The sequence below is a fragment of the Etheostoma cragini genome, chromosome 22, assembly GCF_013103735.1.
Source record: "Etheostoma cragini isolate CJK2018 chromosome 22, CSU_Ecrag_1.0, whole genome shotgun sequence".
NCBI lineage: Eukaryota > Metazoa > Chordata > Actinopteri > Perciformes > Percidae > Etheostoma > Etheostoma cragini.
The window spans coordinates 6,154,526-6,168,673 of record NC_048428.1 but is presented as its reverse complement, the minus strand read 5'-3'; the positions used below and the strand labels follow the sequence as shown (position 1 = coordinate 6,168,673).

At 42.3% G+C, this 14,148-nt stretch overlaps 1 protein-coding gene across 6 annotated transcripts in view; it reads right to left on the bottom strand.

The window, feature by feature from the left end:
• arhgap12b (Rho GTPase activating protein 12b) overlaps positions 1-14,148 on the bottom strand; it is a 65,592-nt gene that overhangs the window by 18,403 nt on the left and 33,041 nt on the right. For all 6 annotated transcript variants that reach the window (XM_034861900.1, XM_034861901.1, XM_034861902.1 and 3 more), the window contains exons 2-5: positions 5,615-5,887; positions 3,528-3,668; positions 3,252-3,332; positions 1,390-1,512 (exon numbers count right to left, since the gene is read on the bottom strand). In XM_034861900.1, coding sequence (XP_034717791.1) covers positions 1,390-1,512; positions 3,252-3,332; positions 3,528-3,668; positions 5,615-5,887 — 618 coding nt within the window. The remainder of the gene's footprint in view (positions 1-1,389; positions 1,513-3,251; positions 3,333-3,527; positions 3,669-5,614; positions 5,888-14,148) is intronic.

Genomic DNA, 14,148 nt, shown 5'->3' with positions numbered 1-14,148 from the left:
TGATTGGTTAAAAGTCAGACCTCTTTCTAACAACCATAACTGACGACATACACAAACATTATTATAACTTTTAATCGAAAATTTGTGGATGGGTAAAATAGAGCACAGCATCAAACACACTGTTGACATTGTGTTCTCTGTGTTTAAGGGTCATCAAAGATTAAAATAACAATGTTGTATAACAGGAAAGATAAAGTGTTTCCAGGTATCCAAAATCAAACTGCATTAAATCATAGTGGCTCCCTTTGCATAGGCAGACACTTCCATCACGGTGTGGACTCACGCACTGCAGGTAAACAAAGACAGGCGTCAGGAGAGTCTAATACAGCCCGGCACATAAAGGATTTTTAAGGCCAATATCGATACATACATACATACATATACTGTATGTGTGTGTGTGTGTGTGTGTGTGTGTGTGTGTGTGTGTGTATTAAATCCAACATGCGGAATAAAACAAACATATTTCTCTAACATTAGTTATTTGTAGTTATTTATGAGCTCTCTCTAAAATAATAACATGATGATGTTTTATTGTCACCACAGAACCAAGGAACAACAAAATAAATTAAACTTCTGATTAGTAAAATGTCAATGTCAACACTCATAACATGGTTGATGATTTAATGCAGTTTGGGTTTTGTGCGGAGATACGTGATTATACAAACTACTATTGTGCACATTTAGCTTGATTACCTTTACGTTCCTTGTGTTATCTCTGACAACCAACTATTGTTTCACATCTTTGTAACACGTTTTACAGTTAAATAAAGTTGGTTCATAAAAACACGCGGGGAGGGTTCAGCAAAAACATGCGACTGGTTGCATTTGAAAATGTAGTATTCTATCCAGTGTGTCTGGCTCTTGACTCACACCAGGGACTAAAAGCAGACGGATATTCAGCCTCTGCTGCTAAAATGTGTTTATGATTTGTCTCTTCTAAGGTCCACAACTTCACAAGAGCACAAGCCTTACACTACAGATCTCTTTTAAGAAATCCCGTCTGGTGTAATGTCTCAGTCTGTACAGGAACGAGCTGGGATTTATGCAAAACAGAAACCCAAAGTGTCGTTTCACTGCCTGATAACATGTTGGTTTAATACACATGTAAGTAAGACCTCTTTTTCTCACTTGAATAATACCATCCTTTGTCAAGGTTCCAAAATTGAAGAGACAGGTTTATCCGTTGTAAGCCTGTTTCTCTGAAACTGAAGCTGAAAGCTGCTCGGGGATTACACTCGCTGCCAATAAATCAGGTAATGGAAAGAGCAGAAGAGCCTGCCAGAAAACCTGCGGCAACAAGAGTGTCCGTTTCCACACCGACCGGCCCCAACAGCCCATGTAACCTCATTAGTCCACGCCGGTTCTATCCTGCCGTCTTTGTTGTCTCACCTTGTCGTTGAGGTCTAACACGTAGGTGCTGTGTCTCCACTTGGTGAGGACGATGGGATCCTGCTGCTTCCTCTCCAGACTGCGACTCTTGGGAACCTCGCCGGATTGAGGGGACATGTTGTACTGCAGACACAAGAAACAAGAGCTCTAGGTTTAAACACCACAGAGTTTTTCAAGCACAGCCTGCAGTATCTTCCCTCTCCCCTCCCCTACCTCTCCTTTTACCATCCACAGCACCATTGGACAAAAGGAACTGCTCCTACAGCCCAGGCATCTTCAACGCTCCACTGAATGTATCCATGTCCACACTAGTGTCCATGCGCTGTGAGAATGGACTGCTGCATTCTCAGCAGCTCCCCAGATTAGCAGGTAGAGAGCCTGTAATAGGCTGTCACCAGGAGTGAGCTCGCCAGACAATCCCCTTACAATAACAGGAGCATGTGTGAATGCAGAGCTCCCTCCTGTTTGTCTGTCGGTTAAACATGAGGGGCGTGACAAAGTAGTAGGCCTGCACGATTAATCGTTATAAAATCGTGTTCTCGATTCACCCTGGTCATGATTACATTTTTAAATGACTTTGATTCTCATTTAATTTTACGAGCCAACTGCTTCATACACACTACTACTTTCCTCTGTGAGTTTTAAACATAGACTGTATAAAAGAGGTTTTAAAGCGCCACAGTGCTCTCCCTTCTTTTCATTGAAGCCTCTACGTTTACCGGTCTTTCACAGCCATTGGTAGGAGCACAGTCTGCTATTTATGGTAGTTTGATTATCTTTCTCCCGATCCTTATATTGCAATGAGCCGCCTTGCTGTGTCTCTGATTGGTTAGTATTTGTTGCCTATAAAACAAATATATTTTTTTAAATAACACTGCCTGAGCAAGCTCGGGAGATGATGGCAGGCTTTAACACACTTTGACACACTGATGTACAAAGAACATTTTAAAATGGCACTTCATATTAAAAAGGGTTCTGACCCCTGGTCTATACATTGTTTTGTTGTTTTAGTAAAATACTGCATATTATACTTTTAAAACCTTGTAGGATATTTTACAGATGTGTAGTCTTCTTATTTAACGTGGGCACGGCAAGTGCCTCAGTTTAGTTTTGTATTGGTCATACCTAAAGTTCAATGCTTATATTTTTCTCTCTCTCTTTTTAAAACATCTTAAATTTTCAGTGTTATTTTTTTGAGTATGTTTATACTCTTGTAAAGGACTTTACATAAGTGTAAATATTTTTTCTTGCACCAGACACGGCGCAGCGTAAAGCCTGATGCAAGTGTCTTTGCTAGTTTAAGACTGATGCAGTTGACGATTTCCTGTCCAGTGCCCATGTCGTTTAAATAGCAAATGCACCTGCACCCATCTGTGCGGCCATGGGCGAGCTGGTCTTACAGGGAGGTGTCTTTAGCTGAATTCTTGGCATTTTGCTATCTTGAAACAGCGGGAAGTGATTGCGCCAAAAAAAACCTGGTCTAAAGTCAGTAACACAGCATTTCAGTGTTATTTTAACTGAGCATTAGTGAAATGCGCCTAGACTCGTGCACAGCGTGCGCACACTATGCTTGTTACACACACACACACAGGGAAGTTCAGCAGCACACACACATGCAAAAGATTACAAATAAAAATATGACGGTGCAAATCCGCCATCATGGTAGCAATGCACCATTGTACAATTGTGCCTGGCTTTTAAAGGGACTGAGAGATGACACCGATTGGTTACTGCATGTTGCGCCACGGACCCTTTTTTCTGCCGTCAAACTAGCAAGAGTAGATTTGGACGCACCCTAAGCGCACCTGCGCCAGGCGCTTAGATCGTTCACAGGGCCTTCTATCGTCATAGGATAATCCTACCTTGGGCAGTTCCCATTCTGACCTGGATCCATCGGCGCTGTAGTAGTAGGGCCGACCTTGTTCATCCACATGTTTTATCCACTGTGAACAAAAACCCTAGTCAGGATCCAAGAAAAAAGGAAACTAACAAGACTGTCTGACAGTGTGAAAACCTAAATTCCCCTTGGGGGTCAATGAGCTTTGTCTTTTTATTTTGTTATTGACAGGGATAAATTTAACATAACATGCAGGCGTTGACGTCCCTGGACGACTGTGATTGAGTTGGCTGGTTCGCACCTTCTCCTGTGTGTATTCAGAGACGTAGAGTGTGTGTCCATGTTCATCCAGCTCCTCAGACCAGCCTCTCGGGGAGGACCCGTACTGGCTGTCAGACTGACTCGAGTTGGTGCTGTGACAGTTTTCCTCTGAGGACAGCGGCTGTGGAGGACAAAAAAAGAGAGAGACGGAGGACTTATTGAAGCAGGTTTAAGGTGGTTCATCAGCAGACACAACAAATGTACCCATGAAGACCTACTTTACTTCAGCATCGAGTGCTACGGACCGGGTTTGCCAACTACCTTAGCAGGAACGTTATTTAACTTTCATGTTATTTATTGTCAAATGTACAACAATTACAGAAGCAATCATTGCCAATGAAATGCAGGGAATACAATATCACATAATAAAATATGACATAATAAGGTAATATTACACAGTGCAAGACAGAAATTGGAAATGAATGAGCTCAAAGTGATTATAAAGTTGACTAAAAGAGGAATAAAAAATAGAAAAAAAGAAAATCACCTTTTAGAAATTGATCTTAATGCCTTAATTTAAAAGGAAATTCAACCTTCCAGGACCCCCATATTCTTTGTGAAAGAATAATCTACCTCACATACATAAATGGTCTTCCTTATACTACAGGGGGCATAAGTATACACACCCTATTTTAAATTCCCAAGAAAATAGGTGTCCTTAAAGGTTTGATTTTTCCTAATGTTTTTAATTAAGGCATTAAGATTAATTTCCAAGAGCCGATTTTTTATATTCCTCTTTTTAGTCAACTTTAGCCTAATACACTAATGAGCACCACTGTATGTATATGCATGAGGAGAAATTTCTCCCCTCGGCCTTGCCCTAAAATGGTTCTAAATTGATACTAGAGTAGCCTACATCCTTGTTTCCTGCTGCATCTGCAATGAATGAAATGCAGAGGAGGAGAATGAAACTATAAGAACATCTGTCTGCACAAAAATCACCTGCTGACTGTGTGTGTTGGCTACCTAAAAACGTAATAACTGTGAAAAGATCAGAAAAAATACAAATAAAAATGTAGTATGAGTATGTGGGATAAAAATGAACCAATGAGTATTTTTCCAAAACGTCAGACTATTCCTTAGAAAATAGTTCCACCTTGACCAGCTTCAGCATTCAAATTCATACACAATGACGCATTTGTAGTACTAAAGACAGCTACAAATGATTATTAAAATGTATAACTGATCCGTTTATAAATTATAGAAAACAGAAAAAACAGCAAATCTTCACATTTGAGAGGCTGGAACCAGCAGGCACAATCAATCAACATTTCTAAATGTATGTTTTTTTTGTTGATTAACTCAAATCAATCCACCAATGATATTCCATCACCTTTACTCTCATTAACAAAATAATGCAATAAACCAAACCTCCACATGGGGGCAGTGTTGGATAGTAAGGCAGAGAACTCCAACCTGACAGGAAACCATGACTTCCCTATATCAAAGGCACTCTTGTTTCCCTACCTTCAGTAACCACAACTCCATTTAGGAAGTCCTTTGAGGTCCACCACACCTTCACCACAGCCTGTTGATTTAAGACCGACTGCCAGGGAGTCCATGTTAATGTCCTGGTGGCAACAGCTCAGAGTTTTCCTCACATACTAACTAAATACCTGAATCCTGTGTTTCATGTGATCACACCTACTGTTGTGTTTCCTGTGGTTCTAAACCAGGGGTGTCAAATCTTAGAGTTTAGCAAATCTAGCAAAACTAAAGTGACGTTTTAAAAGCAAACTGGCCTCCCATCTTGGAAACAAAACTCTCTGGTTCTGAAATTTCTGATCTACCAAATTCTGCTCTAAATGTTGTGTAGTTGCAGTTTAAAAAACAGTTTTCCGTCTTTTTGTCTTAGTGCACAACTAGGTTGGCCAAAGTTTCTTGTGAACTTAAATTGATATGCAGGCCGGATCAAAACCGTAGACTGTAAATAGCATCCGGTGACAAATGTAATGACAAAGCATCCAGTTTGGCAAAGTGCTGCAAATGTGGAAGGGCCTTAAACCTGCATTCCATCTGAAAAATCTGTCTACCATTCAAGCTTGAGCTGGTTTAAGCATCCCTCACCTCACTCTCCGCTGTGCCCTGGCTGTCTCCTCGGATACTGCTGGTGCTGCCGCTGGCGTCCCTGGTGCGCGGGGGCTTCCAGGTCCGCTCTCCGCTGGCGCGGTTGTAGTAGAAGTGCCTGCCGCTCAGGTCTTTGTGGGTCTCCCAGTCGCCCAAGATGTGGAGAGGGGAGCTGGAGGGGACAGGCGGCAAGCTGGACTGAGAGATCTTCAGCTCCTGCAGGTTGGTGTAGACCGGCGAATCGGACCGGCCCGGACCTGTAGGGGATGTTGTCTGGTGGAGAAAAGGAGAGAAGAAGAGGAGGTCCGATAATTTGCTTTTTTAGATTGTTTCCACATTTTAGTGTGTTGTATAGTGTTTGTGTGTGTGTGTAATCGATTTATGAAGAACAAAAAACACATTTCACACTAAACGGCGCTTTCTCTCCCACAGAGAGAAAGGGAGGGCACTTTTTCCCAACTGCCTGAAAACGCCTCATCCACATTCCTGTTTGAAATTCATCAATTAGTGATGTCATTGATTGATAAAGCCAGCCCAGTTTATCATCGGTGCTGCCCATTGGTGCTGCGAGAGAAAGCACAGTCCACCCAGTGGCTTGTTTGAAGTTGGTTGACCAATCACAACAGAGTGGGCCCGCTGACCAATCAGAGCAGACTGGGCTTTTCAGGAAGGCGGACCAAGAGCTCAGACGGAGCGTTTCAGGTAGAGGCCCTGCACCAATGAGAAACATTATACTTTTTTCTTTTTTTTAACATCAAAGCATGTAAACCCATTCTAGGAGACCCCAAATGTACAAATATGAAGCTGAAAAGGTTTCTTTAAGATCTAAACCTTCTACAGAAGCCGAGTTTGTACCCGTTCCCTCATTCACTCACTTACTATTCCCTATAATAATAGTGATACTAATAGTAAACTATATATACACTTAATCTTAAGTCACTTTGGATGAAAATGCCGGCTAAATGACATGTTATGTAATATAGGGAACAACCAAATAAGATTTCGGACCTACACTGAAAACACATCGTGGCGTGACTTGTGCCAGGAGATGCGGTGGTTAGGTATGTGACGGGGGGGGGGGGGCGGCGCCCAGCATCACGGAAACAAAGCAAAACGTTGTGTGTGTGTGTGTGTGTGTATATACATATGTGTGTTGCATGTTACATTTCTACTGTTCTGACACGAATGCCCGATCCATTTCTCCTTTCTAGTTTTCGCAGGTCCGTCTGCTTTTACTTCTATCCGGGAAAACACGGCCGCTGCACTGTGGTATACAGGAGTAGTAGTATGGTACATCGCATGTACACTGTGCATTGTGGGTATTTTATAATGGATTATATGTATAGTGAACAAAATTATCCTCAGCAAATTCAAACACCACTACAAAATAGCGAACCCACTATACGGTGAACTATTCCCGTGATAGAGAATGGTTTCCAACACAGCTAGAGACTTTAAGAGTGTCCTGATTTTCCTCTGAACAGGCAGTTAAATTCCAGGAATTCCATATTTATATATATATATATATTATAATTCCATTAGAAGAAGCATCGAAATGATTCCAGAGTCTGCTGAGATCCAACTATCTGTAATGTTGGTCCTGTCCAGCACAGAAACCAACAGCTCTCAGGTCCTGGACTGGACTATTGCATACAACAAACTAAGCTGTTTGTTGCAGTTAAAATAACAAACATGCACTTGAAGCTGTAAACTCACAGCCCCGCTGTACATAAAACCAACTTCTCCTCCTGAGAGCATAGAGGTGAGTTATGAGTCCCTCTGACAGGCTGCACAGCAGGACGCAGCTGCTGATCCAATCACATGCAGCTCGCAGGTACTTTAAAAGCATACCAGTTTGATTCTAACCAGGTCCGCAAAACTGATGGATTCAACACAGTTACGTAATCATTTAACTGTCTACTTGGAGACAAGAGATACACAACGGGCTACTGGTATTTGTCTTAGGGCTGCAACTAATGATTATTTTTTATGTGAAACTTCAGTTATTGGTCAAAATTTGCAAAAAAGTTGCAGTGATTTGTTGAAAATTGCGAGTCACACCGAAGTCACAGTGATTGGTTGAATTTGTGAGAATTGGCGAGATTGCAACATCCTGGAAGGACTGACTATTGACGCCCAAACACTAGACAACAATTTATAATAGACAGGATTTTACAACTCCAGTCATCACTGTGGCAATGACTTATCTTTTGTCACAACGACCACGAGCTGAACGTGGTAATCTACCAAAAATGGGTTCCTGCATGTATTTGATTGGCCCACACTACAGTCAGAGGATTTGAACTGTTCTCGGGACACAGATGGGACTTCCTGCCGGTCTTGGAATAACAGGAATATTTTTCACAGAAATGATTATTTAATTTCCAGCACACATGCGGGAGCAGACAAAACAGATTCAGCGGCCCTGCTGTTTTCAGTTAGATGTACCCGCTGTTTCTCGGTTTGAGTCCAACACACAGCAAGTTCTCAAGCATGGCGGCAAACCGCTGAGAGATGACGGTTTGGCTGAACTCCGGTTCAGACTCATCAGTTCCAACTAGAATGGAGCCAGTGCTCTGCAGCTTTAATTAGTTTTTTTTTTAATGGAATACTGTGGTAAAGATCAAGTCTAAATGCAGATGATTGAGTGTGGCCTGAGTGTGAGGCTAGGGTCAAATCCATTTAGATTCCACTCAGACCACACTAACCAAACTGCATCCAGTGGAGAAGTTATTAACAACTTTAACGTCCACTTTGACCAAAGTTAAACCAAAACCTTTGCCCGAGGTCTCCACTTTCCTTCACACAGTAATTTAACAATAATTTTGGACAGTGTGGAGTGTGCAAACGGCCCATTACTGAGCAGAGGCCCACTGTTAACATGCATACTGCACATGTCACAGACATTTGACCTCATACTATACATGGTGCCGTTACAGGGAGTATGTCTTGAACTGTATTCACAGAGTCTAGGGCCAATTTAGACATGTCCTAACTTGGGTAAAAGGTTTGGTCTCAGTTAAGACCTCAAAAAATGAACACATACCATAAGTAAAAACCTTTGAAAGGGATCCTTCAAACCTGGTTATTAAAGAATAGTGACCAAGATGAATTCTTAGCAACAGTTCTATCTGTCAGTCAGTGCTCTCCAATGGTCAATGATCCAATAATCCAATGATCTCAGACAATAACAATGGAAAAATATTCAGATAACATGGGCCAAAAACACTAACCCAGCCAAGGCTATAGCACTTTACCTTTAAAAAATGGTTATGTCTCTTAGCTCTTTTTATCAAAAAAGAAAAAAGAAAAGAAAAGATGAGAAAAGAAAAAGAAAAGAACTGTTCCAATGAAACTAAGCAACAAACTCAAAATAGAAGTGATGTCAAAAGAAAAGGGGTGCCCTCTTTTGCAAAAAATGACTATTGAGTGTCAGATTGAAACACCTTATGCAACGTGCCCCATCTGCTCAGAGAGAAGTCCAACACATGCCTGGAATAGCAGAAGACAGAAAAGGCGCTTTTCTACAGTAAATGTTGAACTGAACTCAACATCAAGTGGTTTACTGGCAGAAAGCAGTCACTTAGTATCTGCTAATTTCAGACAGGCAAACTTTTGTTAGGACCTTATTAATGATACCTGGAATTCAATTTGACAGACTGAGCAGAACAAAGCCAGCAATGCCTGCCAGCGTCTGATGGAAAGTTCTAATAAATTGGATAGTGAGGAAAAAGGACACCGGGAAATTAATTATTATGGGACACGAAATCTATCGGTTGGCAAAGCAGACACCCCCTCTTCTATATTAATCTGTGAGTGGACACAGTGCAAAGATACCATTTTTACGCGTAGGGCTGGGTATGGACTTCAGTGTTAGGCGCTGAGCAAATTGCTTCCTTAGTATCGAGTATTGAAAAAAGGCCAATGAGCCAATGAGCACGCAGCATGCTTCTACCAAGTTCTAATAATGCTGGTGATTGGCTGTCTGATGTTACACCTTGTTAAGACAGCCAGGAAAAACTCAACCTTACGCACAGAGTAGGAGCTGAAAAATAAATTAAAAGTTATGAGTTATGTTGCCATTTCTTTTTATTAAAGTGAAATTTATAAAATTGGTATGTAGAAAAGGATTGGTCACAGAGTCACCGTGAATTCATTTTTACTTTAAGCAAGGGACCAGATACCAAAATAGCAACTTCAACTTTTACTTGCCATGTTTTAGAAAAAGTCCCAGTACCCAGCCCTATTTAGGAAAAAAACAAAGTCCACATATTTTTCAAGTCCATGGTGTTTCTTTACAGGTCCCTATCTGTTGTGTCACCTTGTGTCCGGGGCTGCACACAAACACCTCGTCATCGTCCTCCCCGGCTCTCCTGTAACCTCGGAATATACTGAACGCACGACGCATGGCGATACACGGCGCCCGTCGAGTGGGACAGGACACACGCTGACCCCCTAGGGCTTCACCTCCCTCCAACACAGACAAGCTCCATGCTTTCTCTCCGTCCGCCTGGCTGTAGAATGGACGGTGCAGTTGAACGTAGAAGGGGAATTTGAGACCGCCTGTGGCAGAGGCAAAGGGGAACCGGATCTCTCTTTCAACCTCAGAAACACAGCGCACTAAACTAATCTGACACAACAGGAAATGGCACTGAAAAACTCAGAGCTTCCTCTATGCGCGCGTGTTTCTGTGTGTTGGAGTCAAACTGGGCACTGACAGCCATGTTGACGGACAAACTGGCAATATGAAGTGGTCCGGGGGTCTATTTACAACCTGGCCACTACACTCAACACACCAGAGCAGAGAGACTGAGTGTGTGGAGGAAAGACAACACAGCTCATCACTTGGTCCTTCTCTCATCTTTCAGAGGAACAAATGAGTGCTTAGGAGGAGCTTGAGCAACAGTGTATTGGCAAAGTTGTTGCCTAGTTTGAGGCAAGAGAAAGAGATGAAGACAGAAGTGCAGAAGGAGACAGCTAGAGGAAGGAAGACAAAGTAATGTAGCAGAAAAATGATTAAGAAGTGATGAAGGATTTTAGTGCAAATCATGCGCTGAAGAGCAGCATGCTAGAGTTATGTTATTATCAGCTTCAACATTTTGTATTAACTGTTGTAATGTAACAGATCTTGCAACAAGGCAGTGCTTGTTTTCTGTCTTTTTTACAGGTATTATATCTGATTTCTGGTTGGATTATTTATCATTTTAATGACTCACAGCCTATGGAAGGACTAGAGCTGGGCAATATATTGATGTTGTATCGATATCGCGATATGGGACTAGATATCATCTTAGATTGTGGATATATGGTAATATGGGCCAGCGGATCAGACTGTGGTTGTACTGGGCAGCTTCCAAGTAGGAATGTTTGCAACGATGTGAATGTGATCAGGGCAAAAGAGCGGCTTCCTCTCAGTGAACCTACCCTAATAAATAAAGGTTAAAAAAATGGTATGTGCTGTCTTTTCCTGGTTTTACAGGCTGCATTACAGTAAAGTCATGTCATTTTCTAAACTTAGCAGACTGTACTAGCTGTTCTTTTAGTAACCTTTACCCACTAAGTCATTAAATAATTTCTGAAGAATATTTATCAATAAATCTCATTGTGTAAATAACAATTTGTTAAACCACCAATAGTAAACCGTACAATATTGTTGCAATATCGACATTGAGGTATTTGGTCAAGGATTTTGTGATATTTGATTGTCTGGACATGGCCCAGCCCTAGGAAGGACTATTTTCAAAAACAGGAACATTTAAAACATTGCTGTGCTACATTATGAATGCAACTTTCCCTACAAACGCTTTCCCTAAAAGCAACAGGTCACAACAGGCAATTATTAAGAATATAAGGGGTGGATATAGTAGGAAGAGATGTGCTGTTGAATGCAGAACAGTCTTCACAGGAGCAGCAGCCTGTCTGCACGGCATCGATAAATGAATTTCAGACAACAGGCTGAAACAGTATAGAATCCCCACAAAACACATTAGAATGCCTTATGGAGAGTGTGTCATAGAAATGTCTTAGAATTCAAGTTGGGGGTCTAATGGTGTATGAAGGGAGAGGGGAACAGACGGAGAAGCAAAAGGACTGATGAGAATTGGCTAGCTAATGGAGGCCTAGAAGACTATGCTCTGCCATGTGGAACACAGCTTACTATAGCCCTTGTATTTATAACCGTGTTGGGAATATAACCCCCCCTTCTCTTCCTCCTTCAATAGTCTATTCAGCCTGCTGTCCCACTGCGCTTGTATAATTACTAGAAAATGCCGGTGCCTTGCACCGTAAATTATTCTGTGTAAAAGAAGCAAAGGTCGGGATGAGGGCAACAGGTATGTGGTTCTGTAGTAGCACCCCGAGTCCACCGGGTGTCTCTCTCGGGCTGGCAAGGGAGGACTGGGAGCAATGGGCGCTGGTGAGTGGGTGGGAGTCTCCATCAAAATGCATCTGGTCATGAAGAGGGGGGGAGGGGGGGGCGGGGGCACACACATGGCAACCTACTCTGCAGCATCTTTGAGACATTAGGATTAATCGTTGCAGCAGCACGCACAGAGCCATACTCTGTACACTCTACACACAGAAGCAGCAATGCTTCATCCTTTTTGTTATCTGTTATCTTGGAACATATTTAGTCATTTTGCTGCAGCCGATTCCCAATATGCCGCTTATTCACAGCGCTGCTGCCAGGATCCCGACAGAGACAAAGACAGTGGAAGACATACAGCCATTCTCCAGACGTCACACAGGCTTCTAGATTGTCATGGAGCCGAAAGTCTTAATGCTTGTCCTTTACTTACAGTAAATCCCTAAATGTCTCGGCCCCAACATTTATCCCTGACCTGCTGGTATAATATGAAACTGACAAGACTCTTAAGGGTTGAAATATAATTGACATGAACTACTGACAGCGTCATTTCACCATATCTTATGTGAATAAAAAGATTAACAAGCCTTCCGTCCCGGGCACCCAGATAGCTCAGTGGGTAGATCGGGTGCCCATATATAGAGGTTTACTCCTCGACGCAGCCGGCCCGGGTTTGAATCCAGCCTGCGGCCCTTTGCTGCATGTCACTCCTCCTCTCTTTCCCCTTTCACATCTTCAGCTGTCCCGTCCATTAAAGGCCTAAAATGCCCCCCAAAAAAAAATCTTAAAAAAGCCTTCCGTCCCAGCATCGCCCTGGCTGCATCTCGCTGCCTCCCACATCTATCTTCAAGAACCCTCGTCATGTCTTCTGCCTGTTTTAGTATGTAACAAACGTGCAAACTGTTGCACTTGGTTGAGCCCATAAAAGGTTACGGAAAGAAGAGAAAGAGCTTAAGAAAGCAAAGGCCAAATAAAACTATTTGAGGAGGTATCCTTAAAAAACAAAAAAAGCATCTCAAATATCCAAAATCGTGCGTTTAGGTTAATCTGTGGTTAATGTAGGAGCCACATATTGTGTGTTGTTCGTGGTCTCATTAGTGTTTGTTGTTGTGTTGGTTGTTACCTGGCGGAGGGGTGAGCCTGGGAGTGAACACTTTCCTGTTGACTAACATTGCTCCGGCACTACTGCCGCCGCGCTGACGCAAATCATTTCTACTCCCCAGGTAACGTTACAATTTAGCAACGGCTGTGCTCATTTTTATTATTTTACGACTGGAACGAGAAGAGGAATAAAATCATTACAATACAATCTCCAGCGCGCCACAGTGCGCAATTGGAATTCCCAGTGTTTTACAGTGTATTAAAAGAGATTGTAAGGTGTGCCCCAGGTCTGACTAACTTTAAAAAACACTTACGTTGCCAGCCTATTAAAGGTACACCTAGCTAAAAGGAATGTTACTGTTTTTCTAGACATCCTCCCTTCATGATTCAATCTGTTCAAAGAGGTGTTGATTCAACCGGTACGGTCATTTTGTAGGCAGCAGTTCCTAGTGCTGTTGATTTATATTGCGTTATCATTGAAGTGTTCAGGTATTTTGTCCTACCCATTTACAACATAGCAATGAGGGTAGATTATTAGTTGTAATCTTTTTAAATAAAGCCATTAAGATCAATTTCCAACAGAGGTTTTTTTATTCCTCTTTTTAATCAACTATAGCATGGGTGTGTAAACTTATGCAAGCCCGTGTACATGTAGACGCATTAGTCACACTCAGATCTAATCTAAAAGGAGCATATCATGTTAAAGGCCGCAGACACAATTAAATGGATAAATAGAAGCATAACTTCCATGGTGACATTATCACAGCGGTAATGCTAAATAAAATAATGATTGTGTTTAGTTTTAAAGGGTCCGCCTATCTTCCATCACAGATGGCGACTGCATCAATGTCCCACCTCAGAGCGAGTGTGCATCTCCCCTTCCAACGCAACGTAAATGATTGTGTGATCGAATCAGATGAAGGCAGGTTTTAAAGGAAGTGTGGTGGCCAGGGTGGCATGGTGACTGCCAGAGCTGCATCCGTGGCCATGACTACACTCAAGCCAATCAGGCGTGCAAGCAGAGGAGTGTTGGAAGATTGGCTGCCTGGGGGTTAGCGGGGATGGGAGG